The sequence below is a fragment of the Limulus polyphemus genome, unplaced genomic scaffold, assembly GCF_000517525.1.
Source record: "Limulus polyphemus unplaced genomic scaffold, Limulus_polyphemus-2.1.2 Scaffold8352, whole genome shotgun sequence".
Classification (NCBI taxonomy): domain Eukaryota; kingdom Metazoa; phylum Arthropoda; class Merostomata; order Xiphosura; family Limulidae; genus Limulus; species Limulus polyphemus.
In genome coordinates, this window is record NW_013673962.1 from 8397 (window position 1) to 22540 (window position 14144).

At 30.9% G+C, this 14144-nt stretch overlaps 1 protein-coding gene across 3 annotated transcripts in view; it reads right to left on the reverse strand.

Annotated features, from left to right (window-relative positions):
• LOC106475283 overlaps positions 1-13137 on the reverse strand; it is a 19926-nt gene extending 6789 nt beyond the window's left edge. The window contains exons 1-8 of one of the 3 annotated variants that reach the window (XM_022379437.1): positions 13062-13137; positions 10234-10283; positions 8885-9132; positions 6712-6797; positions 4352-4400; positions 2887-3044; positions 1299-1347; positions 178-329 (exon numbers count right to left, since the gene is read on the reverse strand). In XM_022379437.1, the coding sequence (XP_022235145.1) occupies positions 178-329; positions 1299-1347; positions 2887-3044; positions 4352-4400; positions 6712-6797; positions 8885-9132; positions 10234-10247 (756 nt within the window). In that variant the 5' untranslated portion in view covers positions 10248-10283; positions 13062-13137. Of the gene's footprint in view, positions 1-177; positions 330-1298; positions 1348-2886; positions 3045-4351; positions 4401-6711; positions 6798-8884; positions 9133-10233; positions 10284-12417; positions 12801-13061 lie in introns of those variants that run through there. The other 2 variants (XM_022379436.1, XM_022379435.1) reach the window with 2 other exon arrangements.
• Positions 13138-14144: the final 1007 nt, after the last annotated feature.

Genomic DNA, 14144 nt, shown 5'->3' on the forward strand with positions numbered 1-14144 from the left:
GTGTGTGTGTGTGTGTGTGTGTGTGTGTGTGTGTCATTTAGGCACACATAATAAGTCAAGAAATCTGCCCTGAATGATTCTTAATAGAATGATTTTACACATAAGAATACACAGCAACTTGTCTTTTCAGTTAAGTGTCTACAATGAAAGAAACATTCAGTATCTATGTATAGTCACCTTTTCTGGAGTCTGTTTGCAAGTTGGGAGGTCAACGTCGGGTCGCAACACGACTGACGATTTGATATCTTCAAAGTTTCGAAACACTGGTTTAAAAGTCTTGTATACTGAAGGTCGGCCACAAAATGGAGAAGGGGTGTTTCTTGGTGTAGCTATGTATATATATATATATATACGACAGACAAACTTATACACATAAAACATCATCAGTCACAAAAATAACACTGCTTTATCCAGATTTTTTGTTTAAACATCTCAAATCCAAATTAACTATGTCGTTTAAAAAATGAAATACTTTAAACTGTTTGTAAAACAAGGAATGCTTGAAATGTTTTGAGTTTATATTAGAAATTTTAAATGAATGTCTTCTAACAATTTGCTTAGGAAGAGTTTAATTACTCTCTAAAACATGAAACACTAAAGATTAGGGACTAAGTCAAGAGAAGATATAACTTATGTGATTTTTCACTAAACAGAACTAAATATTGAATATAAAAACATTGTATAAAAATGATGGTGGTCATAAATAGGTTATTATTTGAAGTAGACTGTATTTTAACATCACATGGTTTATGGGTGAGGAAAATTTCAATTATCTACTATCAACAAAATGTCTGACAGCACTTCAAAAATGTTAATTTTTCAAAAACAAAATTAAAGTAAAATGAGTTGAATGACTGGTAATGCTTGTTAGTAGTCTGAAGAAACAAAACCTTAAGGTAACTCATTAAAACTAGTTTTAGTTGTAATATTCCATTCAAGAAATCTATAGCATAAACTTTAAAACTTGGTATAGATATTATTAAAAGTAACAGTGCTATAACCACCTTTAGGAGAGCACTACAGCACCACCTCAAAATTCTTATAAAACAGAGCAACAGTAATCAAACTGTGGTAACCCAAGGACCTATTTTAATTTTATTTGCAAACCTCCAAATCTATCTATGTTTTTCTTTTTTGCAAAAAGATTGCGTACATGAAAAGTTGTATTCCAAAATGCAATGTTTTAATTCGTATAAATTTAAATTTTACAAAAATATTTTGATGAAATTCCAAACATGACTTGCAGTACCACTGCGGACCCTAGTTTGAAAAATGATGGAATGGAGAGATAATCTCACCTTTTCTTTGGCCTTTCTGCTGGTTGTATGTAGCTGGTGATTTGTATTGCTAAAATGTCAACATAGATATAAAACCATGTTATCATAACTTGTATTTAGAAAAATTAAAAACCATTACAGGATAAGAAATAAAAAGTAAACTATTAAATACAATTTTATACATACATATATATATATATATATTTAAAGCACATACATATTTACACAAAATGAAAGATATCATTCCTTTAGGCAGTGTATTGAAATGTTCAACAGTAGAACTGATTCTTCATCATGGAGACAATGTTTCCTTAACTGTTATCTCCAAATCCAGACAGGAGGCTGGAGTAGTCCACGAGAAACCATTTAACAAAAGTTAAGTGTTTTCAAGTTTGTAAAGTTGACATGTAATCTACCTTAAGGAACTTTTAATATAAAAATATACTTGTGTTATATTCTGTATTCTTAAAAATGTACAGTCAGTTGCATAGATACAGGAGAGGGGGGTAAATTGTTACTGTTCTTTTACCCGAGTAATTAAAAGTCATATATAAAATCAAAACACTAACATAAAACTTTCACCTTAATAAAGAACTTGAGCAATCACATCTAAGTCGCAGTGTAGTAGTTTGAGTTGATAAAAAGTGTCTTACAATGAAGTGGCAAGCAGTAGAAGGCTAACCTTTTAGCTCAGATGGTAGCCACATGTCAATCATGGTGTGGTAGTCCTTAATTATGTGCAAGCTTTAATATGATTAACAAAAACATTTAAAAAAGAAGCAATTTGTATTTTGTCCCCATTTACAATACCCTCTAAACCTAAATAAGTTTACCCGATGTCTTGTCATAGAAGGAAATTTCTGTAGCATTTAAAACTGACATAATTAAACAAAAAACATTTTCAGGAATGAAAAGAACATCTAAATAAACCATAAAATAGGTCTATAATTTGTTCATAAGTCTTGTGAACTTCCTATTCGATCCTCTGTTCATTCCTACAGGAGCTCCAGGTAGCCAATATCTCAAACAACAACAAGAAAAAGTCCTTTACTTTTCACTGATACAGACAGATTATAATCTTTTTGATGGAATACTTCCATCTGTTGGTTCTAGTTCTTTTCTTAGCCGAGCTTCATTTACAAGTGTTCAGACCACATGCTGCGACATCATATAAGGTGGTAATGAAAAGCTATACTAATAAAACCACCAACATAGAAGGAAAGTCGCACGAAAACAATCATAATATTTTCAAGAGATGATAGTTTTTAGTAAATATAAACCTATTATTTTGAAATGGGCAGCAAATTATATACCAAACAAAACGATAAAAATATTGTTTACAAGTGAGACTTCTCAGAAATGAAAGTTGGAATTTCTTTTTAATGTTTTTTTGCAAATTACACTAAATAGATAAGAAAATATCAAATATAAAATGTTTTTGAGTTTGAAAATTGTTGAAACAGAGTTAGAATTAAATTCTGAATCTGATATTCAGTGTGCACTCAAAGCTCAAAAGGTGCTAAATGGTCTGAATAGGGTCGAAAGAAAGTGGTTGATATAGATAGTGCTGCTGTTCATGAGGACATCAGGAGCTAAAAACCATAATTACCCTTTCTGCAGGTACCGTTTGTTCAGGAGCTAACGGCCCAGCCTCGGGTTTCAGCAGCACCGATGATTTGAGATTTTCTGAATTTAGAAAAACTGGTTTGTATGTCTGATATACCGATGGTCGACCAGAAAATAAAGTTGGTGTCTTTTTAGGTGTAGCTAGGGAAAGAAAATACCCAAGTTCAATTAAATTTATGACCAACATTCTTTTTGTTGAAATATCATAAAAATTCACGCACGCTTCCTTATGCTGCAAATGAAAATAAACATTTTCTACCTTATATAATTCCTTAAAATAACAATTATCAAAACAGTAATTGTTTTCAGTAAAACTATTTGAAACAAACAAACTTGCATTAATAAACTGCACAAGTTTGCATAAAGCGATATTTATTTCAAAGCAACTATAAACTGATTTGTAACTCAATAATAAAAACAGTGAAGTGAGAGTAATTTTCATTAAAGCAAATATCCTATTATTAAAATCAGTAAGATATTTTGTAGTCGCCAAATTTGTTTTGCCATAAAGCTGTGTTGGCAGGAAGAATAGAGAAGATTTATCATCATAATTTTTGTTTTTTTACATAAGTAGAAGATAAATGATTACATCTTATTGATGCAAAGCTACTGCGATAACTCACAATTTAACAAAATAATAATGATGTATGTTTGTTCTAGATATTACAAATATTAACAATTTAATTGAAGTCTACATGAAGTGGGGACAAAAGGTCACTTGCCATGCTTTACTAGAAACAGACTATGAAAATCAAAAACCCTCAAACCAAGCCTTAGAACTCAAAGATCAATTAGCTTTCTTGCCAAAAAACTGTAGAAAATAGTAAAAAAAAAAGGCAGTGGACACACAAAAAAACTTTTATCACAGTATTATTTTTATGCTAGACTTAAGATAATGCAGCATCTCTATGCTGAAGGTTCACCTGCTGTTAATCTAAAACATTACGTTCAATACCAATTCAAAGTATAACAAATTCATATAGGCTAAGTAACAGGGCGAGTCTCTGCTTTTCCTCACGACATATCCGTAAATATTAATTTTAATAGACTATCCTAAAGTAGAAGAAAAGAAATGACAGATAGTGAGTCTGTTGTGTAATCTGCTGCTCTAGTCACAATCTTTTATCTCTTAGTCAGGTAATACAGGTATGGCTTACTGAAGTTCTTGACAAAATTCTAAGCACATTAATAACATAATGTTTATAGCCACATACATGCATTTTCTTCATTATTTAAAAAATCAAGTTTAAATTCATAATATGTCTTTAAAATGCAGCAATTAAAATTTGGTAAAAAAGAATTATGCTTTATTCCAAATTCTTATGTTTTTCTAATAACACGTACAACAAATTATTTATATGTTTTGTCCCATTCAATTATTGGTAACTAAATTCACAAACTTCATATTGTAAAATACAGAGAATTTCATAAAACGAAAATAGTCTTACCCTTTCTTTGATTTTTATATTGATTTGGAGTAGCTGGTGACTTGTACAACTAAATATAAAAATACAGATAAAATCAAATTACCATATCTTGTTATATGATGAGATTTAAAAACATTGACAAAATGAACAATAAACAATTAAAAACCCTCCGTCATTTGTATTTAGATATAAATACACTGTATTACCAGAAGTATTCCCTCTGCCATTTGTGTTTGAAAATAAAAATTGCACATCTATCCAATGGTTCACTATTAGGTGTTTCTTGCTTTTAATTTTTCAAGTGTGAAGCTCTAGTATATGGACACTTTATGAGCAGAATCATGTGTTTAAGATTTATGAAAGAACATATGCTTGAGTATAGCGATGCTGTTAACACTAAATATAAATGAAGAAACCAACAGGCCCAGGGTTTGTGATAAAAATCATAGTTAACTGTAAATGTTCTTTTTTTTTAACACTTCACCGTGTAATCAATGTAAAAAAAATAACATTTCAGATCATTCTTTTGTGTCCTACAAGCCACTGCCCAAGAGGCCTTTCATTCAATACCAGAAATTGTTAGTTGCTCCCAGACCACGAGAGAGAAAAATATTATTTAAAACACCATTTATATATATGCATATAATACTTTAAAATATCAGTTTAAAATGCTAAAAGCTGGCAAAAATATTAGAAACCAACAAGCCTAAAATTTGTGACAAAAATCTCATCAACTAGAGATGGTTTATTTCCCACATTCCTCTTAATTTCTACAGAGTGGATTCAAAATCAGAAGCACATAAAATAGAATTTCATATTACTTTTCTGGGATTCCACTACCCTGGAAACTTTTGTCCAATATAAGAACTTGTCAGTGTATTTTTTTTTTTTTTTATCACAGACTTTAAGCCTATTGGTTTTTTTAGTGCTTTGCCAGCTTTCGGCACTTAAATTGTCATTTATAATGAAAACTGCGTGCTCAAGATTACAGTAGACAGATTTTGCCTGAATAATTGTGTTGGTTCTTCATATCATTACCATAAGTACAATTCATGATTTATCAGCCACTTTAACAGCTCATTTCACAAGCTAGAAATTATTCTAGGCTCAGAAATGTTAACCTTTAAACCAGCCTCTAATATCACTTATTACTTTGTCAACACTGCCAAGTTATCTCTGCCAAACAGGTAGTCAATCAATAATTACTTATATTCTTGCAAGTCTACAAGAATCTCAGCTTTGAGAATTTTCATGAAGAAAAAAAAAGCAGACATAAAAAAACAAAATTCCTTTCAAAGATAAACTTTCCACCTACCATCAGCAGACATTGTTTCAAAACAAAGTGTTATACATGTCACCATTAAAGTTCCTATAAACACATCCTAAAAACTGGTAAGTCATTCTTCTGATGTTATTGTTTCCTGATCCTTTTACCTTCCTGAATCACATTAAGCCTTTTCAAAATGAACATGTTTTTAATATGTTAAGCCTTTTCAAAACAACAATCAGAATAAGAAATAGCATACTTTCCTACAAATTAATATATTCAAGCACAAAGTTTTTGAAGTTTTGTGGATATTTATTTATTAATACCTTAAGACTGCATGGTTAAGTACATTATATTAAAATGATTTTGAATATACAAATAAGCAAGCCATGTCACAATCACAGCTGATATACAGTTGGAATGGCGTGTATCAAAACTACATTTTCACATTACTTGGCATTTCATAGGTAGTGTGATTGTAGCAAAAACTGAATGCTTTTGGGAAAGGTATGTAACATTCCTTTCCAATGCAATATATTCATACACTAAGATCGTAATGGCATGTCTAGATTAGGGATTTAGAATTTCCAAGAAGGGGACATCCCTTGTACACAATGACATTGGTTTGGTTTGTTTTGAATTTTGTGCAAAGCTACACAAGGGCTATCTGCACTAGCCATCCCTAATTTAGCAGTGTAAGACTAGAGGGAAGGCAGCTAGTCATCACCACCCACCGCTTACTCTTGGGCTACTCTTTTACCAACGAATAGTGGGATTGACTATCACATTATAATGCCCCACAGCTGAAAGGGCGAGCATGTTTGGTGGGACGGGGAATCGAACCCTCGACCCACAGATTGCGAGTCGAGCTCCTTAACCACCTGGCCATGCCGGGCCTAATAGCACTGGAAAACAAAGAACTATGGATCAACATGGGGCAGCAAGACCATCCACAAATCATACCTCAGCCATGGTAAACAAAGTAGACAAGGGTACAATAGACTGTAACAATGTGATGAAGCTCCAAAATCATTTTAATATAGCATATTAAATTCTTTGTATTAAATTACACAAGAGAAAAACATTTTATTGATGAGAAAAAATATATATTTACGCCCATTCTAGGATCAGGTAGTCCCCCATGTTTGATAGTCTGAAAGGCATTTTCATCAGTTTCAAAAGTAAATCCTTGAAGTTGTTCTGTAAAGAGAAATGACATCTGTACAAACATGAAATGAACAAGGAAGTAATCAAGTATCGTGATAGACACCATTCAGTTATAAGACTGTTATTTCAAAACCTGATCTACTTAAAAAAAATAAAAATAATAATAATGATTCATTAGTAAAAAAGTTTTTTTAACCACAGATTCATTACTTAACCAGGCCTAGATTGGTGAAAAAACTGGAGAATGTAACATATGAAAAACAGAATTTGAATTTACTAAAAAAAAAGAAGCTAAAATTATTATAGTTGAATATCAAGGCCTCCATTATGTGAAGATGAAACAACAGTGCTTTCTTTCACTGTAACGTCACTCAAGATTTTTTTTACCCTTCCTTTGTTCAGCATTTTCAATTTCCTGGTCAAAAGTCGATTGATTTTTTTCTGTGATATTTCCAATTTTAAAGCACTATGGAAACATTAGAAAACAATCATATTACTCGCAATTTGAAAAGTAAAAAGGTTTTATAAGTTTGTTTCTGAATATACCACGCATTTCTATGTTCTTGCAGCATTAGAGTATTTATTTTGAATTTATTATTTATCCTGTATATTTTCAGATTTCACATAATAATATCGTCACGAAAGTCATTAAGTTAGTCTCATTCCAGTTACTTTTGTTTTTATCATTCTCAAGTAGATAATACTCATTCTCACTGGAGGATGTTGATGTTAGTGTCTTCCAATGGTAGGTCGGGTTACGACGAGTGTGGTAATTACGAACTCCTGTATGTTTCAATGGATTTGTCAGCAGTGACATATGTAGCGCATATGACCTGAGAATGTACCGTTATAGATATTTAGTATATACTACTGTGATCTCTTAGTTAGTTAGTTCTCTCAAGCTCTCAGTTTACTAAGTGAATTTAAAGTCCTTCTTTTGTAAATAGTAACACTATCCTAAAGTTCAACCTGTAACGTTAACTAATATTTATAAGTTCTAAAGAGAACACAGAGAGTTAACTGTACAGTAAAGGCACTGTCCATCATTCTGTGTTTGCTTTTGTTTTTAGTATAAATAATGATCGTCTTGACTGTGTATTTTTTACGTTGTGTTCATTCTCTTTCTTTTTCAAATTCAGTCAAAGTCAAAGAACTCAGAATTATTTTATAATAAACATATTGTTGAGTCTCTTCGTGTCCCACAGACTAGGGTTAACTTTGTTTTCCTTGAATAAACCAGACAAGAGCAATAAATGCAGTTAATGTGGCTCAGAGCATGATGGGATATCTATTGGAAGTCTGTTACAACTCTTAATTCAAATACTGCTGGTTATTACTTATGTTGAAATATCCAAGTTTTGGCCAGGTTTACAAAGAACAATCGACACTCGTCAAAATAGGTTAAATTTGACAACCAGTTTGGTAGTTGTATCAAAACCAGTTTCACTTTTTGTGCTGGCTTTGGACTCTTTTAACCCAATTCTAAATTATAAAACAATAAAATATGAAAAAGTTAATACTTCAAGATATGATGTGAAAACTTATCACCACGTTTTATGGATTTTTGACCTGGTTAAAAAAACAACAACAAACAAATAACACAAGAATGTTCCATGTGGTTGCCAATCTGTGGTAATGATTTGCCAGCACTTTTATAAAAAAACACTAAAAAGAAAATAAAACCAGTGCCTCAAAATTGGATGGCATTTTTGATGCAAGTTACAAACATGTTCCGTTAGCCAGCATTGTGTTCACACGTTGTCGATTCACCCTTGAATATTTATTTTCATTTACCATTTCTATTAATATCAAGCACTCTTAAATTGTTGTTTTTTTCTTTACAAATTAAATGCATCAGAGGTACGCTGTGGCTATGTGGCATATAAAGGTTGGGTACCATTGATTTAAGTAACTATTATCTACTACATTTAATATTAGATATATATTAGTTATATTAATGTATACTATCCACTTTAACAATATTTCTTCAGAGAGTTATTACTATTTCAGAAATATACATAAAAAACTTTAACAGCATTAAAATAATATAAATTAAAAATCTTTCTGAAGTTACTAATGAAATGTAACGGCAACAAAAAAGAAGCGATAAACTATCTTGCCTTTTTGTTTCTCCAGAAGTGATTTTGCATTTTTCCTTGACTGTTCCGATGCTTTAGCTTTTGATGTTTTATTATTAGTTTCCTTAATCTTCTCTTTCTTTGTCCTGCCACCTACCCGAGTTACCGGCTTACGAGCACAAGCGTTGGAAATTACTTCTTTGAAACCTTGACTTACAAGTGATTTTTTGACATTTTCATTTGAGTTTCTATTATCAGTCAGTACTGGTATCTTTGACTTGGGATATTTTCTGCAATGGTAGCAGTTACAAACAAGAAATTATTATACCTCATTTATTATACAGAATCTGATTTTATTTAAAAAAACCATAAAACCTTGACTTGCAAGTTGTTTATTGATATTTTCTGCAATGGTAACAAATGAAGAAAACAAGTTCGTTTTATCACAAAGCTACACAATGGACCATCTGTGCTATGTCTGCTACAAAAATTGAACTGATTTTTAGGCATTATAAGTTCTGAAGCTTATCATAGAGCCACTGGGGTGGAGTGGGCAAAGACAAGGAATAATTATATTATCCTCTATATATATTGTAAAAAAACTAATTTTACGTTTAAAGAAAAAAAACAACTTAAAACCTTGACTTTCAAGTTGTTTATTGATATTTTCAGAAGTGTCAACTAGCAGCTGATACTGGTACTTTTATTTGGTATATTTTCGCTAATAGTAACAAATGAACACAAGAATTATTATATCCTATATATTATATAAAAAACTGATCTTGTTAAAACAATAAAACACCATTCAAAATTGAACTTACAAAAAACAAACATACTAGTGAAATGAGTATTTAAGGAGAAACAATGCAATTATTCATGTGTTTATTAAAATTAGTTTTTATTAGTGTTTATAAAAAACTAGAGACTGACGAGAAACAGTGTAAACAAGTTTCATACTGTTAAAGGCACCAAGTTATTAAAACCTTTTAAATCTATTAAGCCTTGTGTACAGTATACAGGGTGTCCAAAAAGTCTGAACCATTGGCACTTCAATGAATTTTACAGAATGTGTTCCACATCATGTCCTTGTAATTTGAAACAAGTTTGGGTTAATAGTAGGATTAATTCAACCTACTCATGCTTTTACAGCACCATTAATTAGTCAAGTATGTGAAACTAAGAAAAGCTACAAATCATCTATAATTTCAGACTTTTTGGACATTCTGTGTTATTTTGTGCTAATTTTGAAATGATTTGGTAAACACTTTAAATATGATGAAAAAAAATCATTATTTCTAAGACACATATGTCACATGAAGAGACAATTTCATACTGCTGTGTTCTCATACGCGTGCTTGTTAATATTGCAACATTAAATCCTTGTTATTTACCTTCTTCCCGACATTCTTCTGACGGAACAACTTTGGTTTCCTTTATGATTCTGTAGCAAACAATAAATAAAAACAAAGTACTGTAATTAATATGTTATTAATACCAGAACCTAAACTGTTAAACCTTTAAATATGATGTGAGGATAACTTTTTATTCGTATCATATAAACCTCAAAGATAAATTTTGAAATTTTATAATACTAAACACCGAGTTGAATATCCAAATTTGGAATTTAATTCATCAGGAAAGAACACATGAAACATTATTTGGCAGCACCTTTAAACTCCCACTCAGTCAAGAAGTAAAATAACGTGAAGTCCCTTAAACATTTCTTATATTTTACAACTCTCATCTTCAAACATAGTCTACTAGGAAGTCTTCTACTGTCCACAGAAAAGGTAGTCACCTTTGGCGGTGGAATATTATAACCTTAGTTATACTGTATAACACCACTATATAAACAGAACTAACAAAAACCCACCAACCTATCACTACAGATCTGGTCTTCAAATCTGAGAAGTTCTCATTTACCTACTAACAAGAAGAGTTTTATCTACTTCTTAACTTTTGAACAAATTCCATTATTTCTAATTTTGTTTTCGAAAATCAATGAAGATAGTTCATTTTAAGCATCTTCATTAAAAAACAACAACAAAAAAAACAGATGCTGTATCAAAATACTCCAGTAAGTTCAATAAATTAGTATGGTTTTAATATAAGTATTTTATTAATTTGTTCTCAGATTCTTTATTGCTAACAATTCTCCTTTTTTTAATAATATATAACAAAAATCGATACAATTTATATAATTAAAAATAATGTGCATGTGTGGGAATCTTTTCAAACTTCCTTAAACTATGAAAAAATAAAATGAGAAGTAAGGACAACATCACCTACGTAAGGGAGGGGTGGATGCATTGCAAAGGAAAAGTTATTTGGGGAATGGATATGTTATCCCTCAGAATTTATGCATTAAGGTTTTACGTGTGAATTTTTTCATTTGTTTATAGACACTTATGAGTATCAGTACCGTCACCCTGTTTAGTACAGACCCAGAGGTAATATCACAGAATTTGAATATTTGCCCTCTTATACCCAGGTTTTAAAAGTGTTGCCAGATCTGGCATCTCTTACTAGACAAATTGATCAGTCCATTCAGCTCAAAGTGTCTTCTGTACTAGAAGTGTTTGTGGGTATCATGTGTCATGGAATAGGTTTAATGTCGCAGTCACTGAGATGCCCAAGATTCATTCAGAACTCTATGTATCTAACCTCTTACGAGTGTAGTCTATGCAGGTCACTTAACTGTTTTAATTACTTTAAAATACACAGCACCGTCTTTACATTGTATAAACTCTGTACATTCAAATACACAATACCACAAACAAAAAAGTTTCTTATGCAAAGCACAACTCCCCCCCCCCCCTAGTAGTTATATTAAAACCTGATAACAGCAATGAAATAGCACTTATGAATAAAGGTTAATAAGGCAACAAAATCATGAAGCAGCTTTATTAGATACCTGTAAATGATCTGCGACGTACACACACGCAAGATTCCAACATTTACTTAAGAAGTCTATCATTTCCTAAACCATCCATTTACTCCAAGCTATGTTAACAATCATTATCCTTATAATTATGCTCTTATAATTAAGGAAATTACTGCTTATTAACTCTTTAACAACTTTTAAAATAAGCATTAATATTGTGTTCTCCTTAACACTAAAAACAAAACTGAAAATGCCTCTAACATATACAATCTCAAGAAATTCTTCTATCTTGTAAGGAAAGGCAAACTAACTGGGGTTTGTTTCTATATTTAATTTGAATAAAATTATACAAAGAGTTTCTTCTCCATCTCAAACAAAAACTAAATGCAACAGCAATGTTTCTACCCTAGTTTACAATCTATAAGTATAACTGCCTAAATTGTAAGCCTAAGGCTGGCACATTGGTAAAACGCAATTTAAAATTGGTATATGTTTGTTTTCTTCTTGTTGAAACAATGCTGATATTAGACTAGAACTTCTAGTAGAAGTAGAAATATCCGATGTGTAACAGTAAACATTATCCATGCAAGACATATTACTTTATAAATTGTATTTCTTCAAATTCTTGAACTCTTCTTAAAAGAATATAACTTGATTTCATGAACAAAATAGTCAGTTTAAATATACTTACAAGTAACTTGCATACTATGTTACAGTAGGAAAATAGAGGAATGATCGATTTTTCCCCTCCCGGTACTTGTTTCTTAATTATCATTATTACTTAATATCAGCCCTTTTACTACAGTTACTTTACAAGTTACAGCTTCTAAATTGTTGTAGTACTACTATTACTAGTACACTTTACAGCTAGACCAGGCGTAACCTTACAAGTTACACAAATAATGTTAGGTTCAACACACTAACTAAAAGTAAAACGTTTACATATTTATATTACAAAATACAATTTAAATTACAATAAACGAAAGGCCTAACAGTAACACTAGTACAATTATTCAAATCAATAAGATTAAAAGTGGGATTAGGGATAATAGTATATTATTAGTATTAATAATAGTAATACAGAATAATACTACTATAAGTTATAGTATAACTATTACTATTTCTTCAGTATTAGTATTACTATTAGTACTAACAGTGTACACAATTCTGAGATGAGAGTAATACTGATAAACAAACATTAAAAACAAATTAAACATATACAACTTTGAAATATACTTAGAAAGGATAATAATAAATGAAATTTAATATAATAAGTATACATTAAAATAGGTTGCATTTAACAAAGAGTATATATGCGTATAATCACAAACTTACGAATGAAATCAAATAAAAAAAATTAGTTTACGAACTACTGATACTAACAATATCTCATTCTCAGTTCACATTTAAATTTACCTCACTAGGGAACTCCACCCGTTATTTAAAACGCCCTCTACTTTTTGTTATTTGATGATGGATAGCTTTTGTTTATATTGTTATGTAGCGATTATGAGGTTGAGTTTCTCTGCTTAATTTAAATAAAATAAAATAACATAGAGAACCTTCCCCACCTCAAACAAATAACTAAATGTAACAGTAACGTTCCGATCCTAGTTTACAATCGATAACTACCTGATGTAAGCTTAAGGCCAACACATTATAATGAATTTAACTTTTTGTTAGGGTGGGGGAAGGTGAAATCATTCAACATGGGATGTTATTGTTATTTAAGTATATGTATAAGCATTCCTAAAAGACTACTACAAGGCATAGATTAGTATAGTGTATTCTTCTTTTGCAAAAAATAAAAAGCAACGAAAATACACCTTTCGAAAGTTCTTCGGTTACTAAATTTTATTGAATTCTGAAGTATATTACACATTCTAAAGCAGTTATTTGTTTTTTTGTTTTGTTTTTTGAAATAGTGTGATATAATTATTTACTTTTTCAACTTTGTAATTTTAAATATTAAATTTAATTGGTTTGAAACACAGTTTTTTGGTGTTCTTGTACATAAAACTTACAACATGACAAAATTTTCTTTTCTTTAATGTTTTAAAGAATATTATGCCACTTTTCAACATGAAATATGCTGGACTTCCCTTACTCCTCGAAATTAAACAATTTTCGGAATATTAAGTTTATTTATTATACCTGCTATTGTGCGGCTATATACTGTGAAGAACTGAATAGTGGCCAATGACACTTTTTATTCACTTCACCTAGCCAGTGTATAAATGTTTCTCATAGTGACTTCAAAGCACGTTCACACCAACGGTATGTTTGATACTTTTTACTATTGTTACGACAGCGGAAGTCAAGCGACGCTGAGAGCATACGCGCTGGAGTTTTTAGAAGGATCATGACTTATTGAGGAACCTCGCGAATGTCCGAGTGTTTGTCAGGCGCCCTATTTTT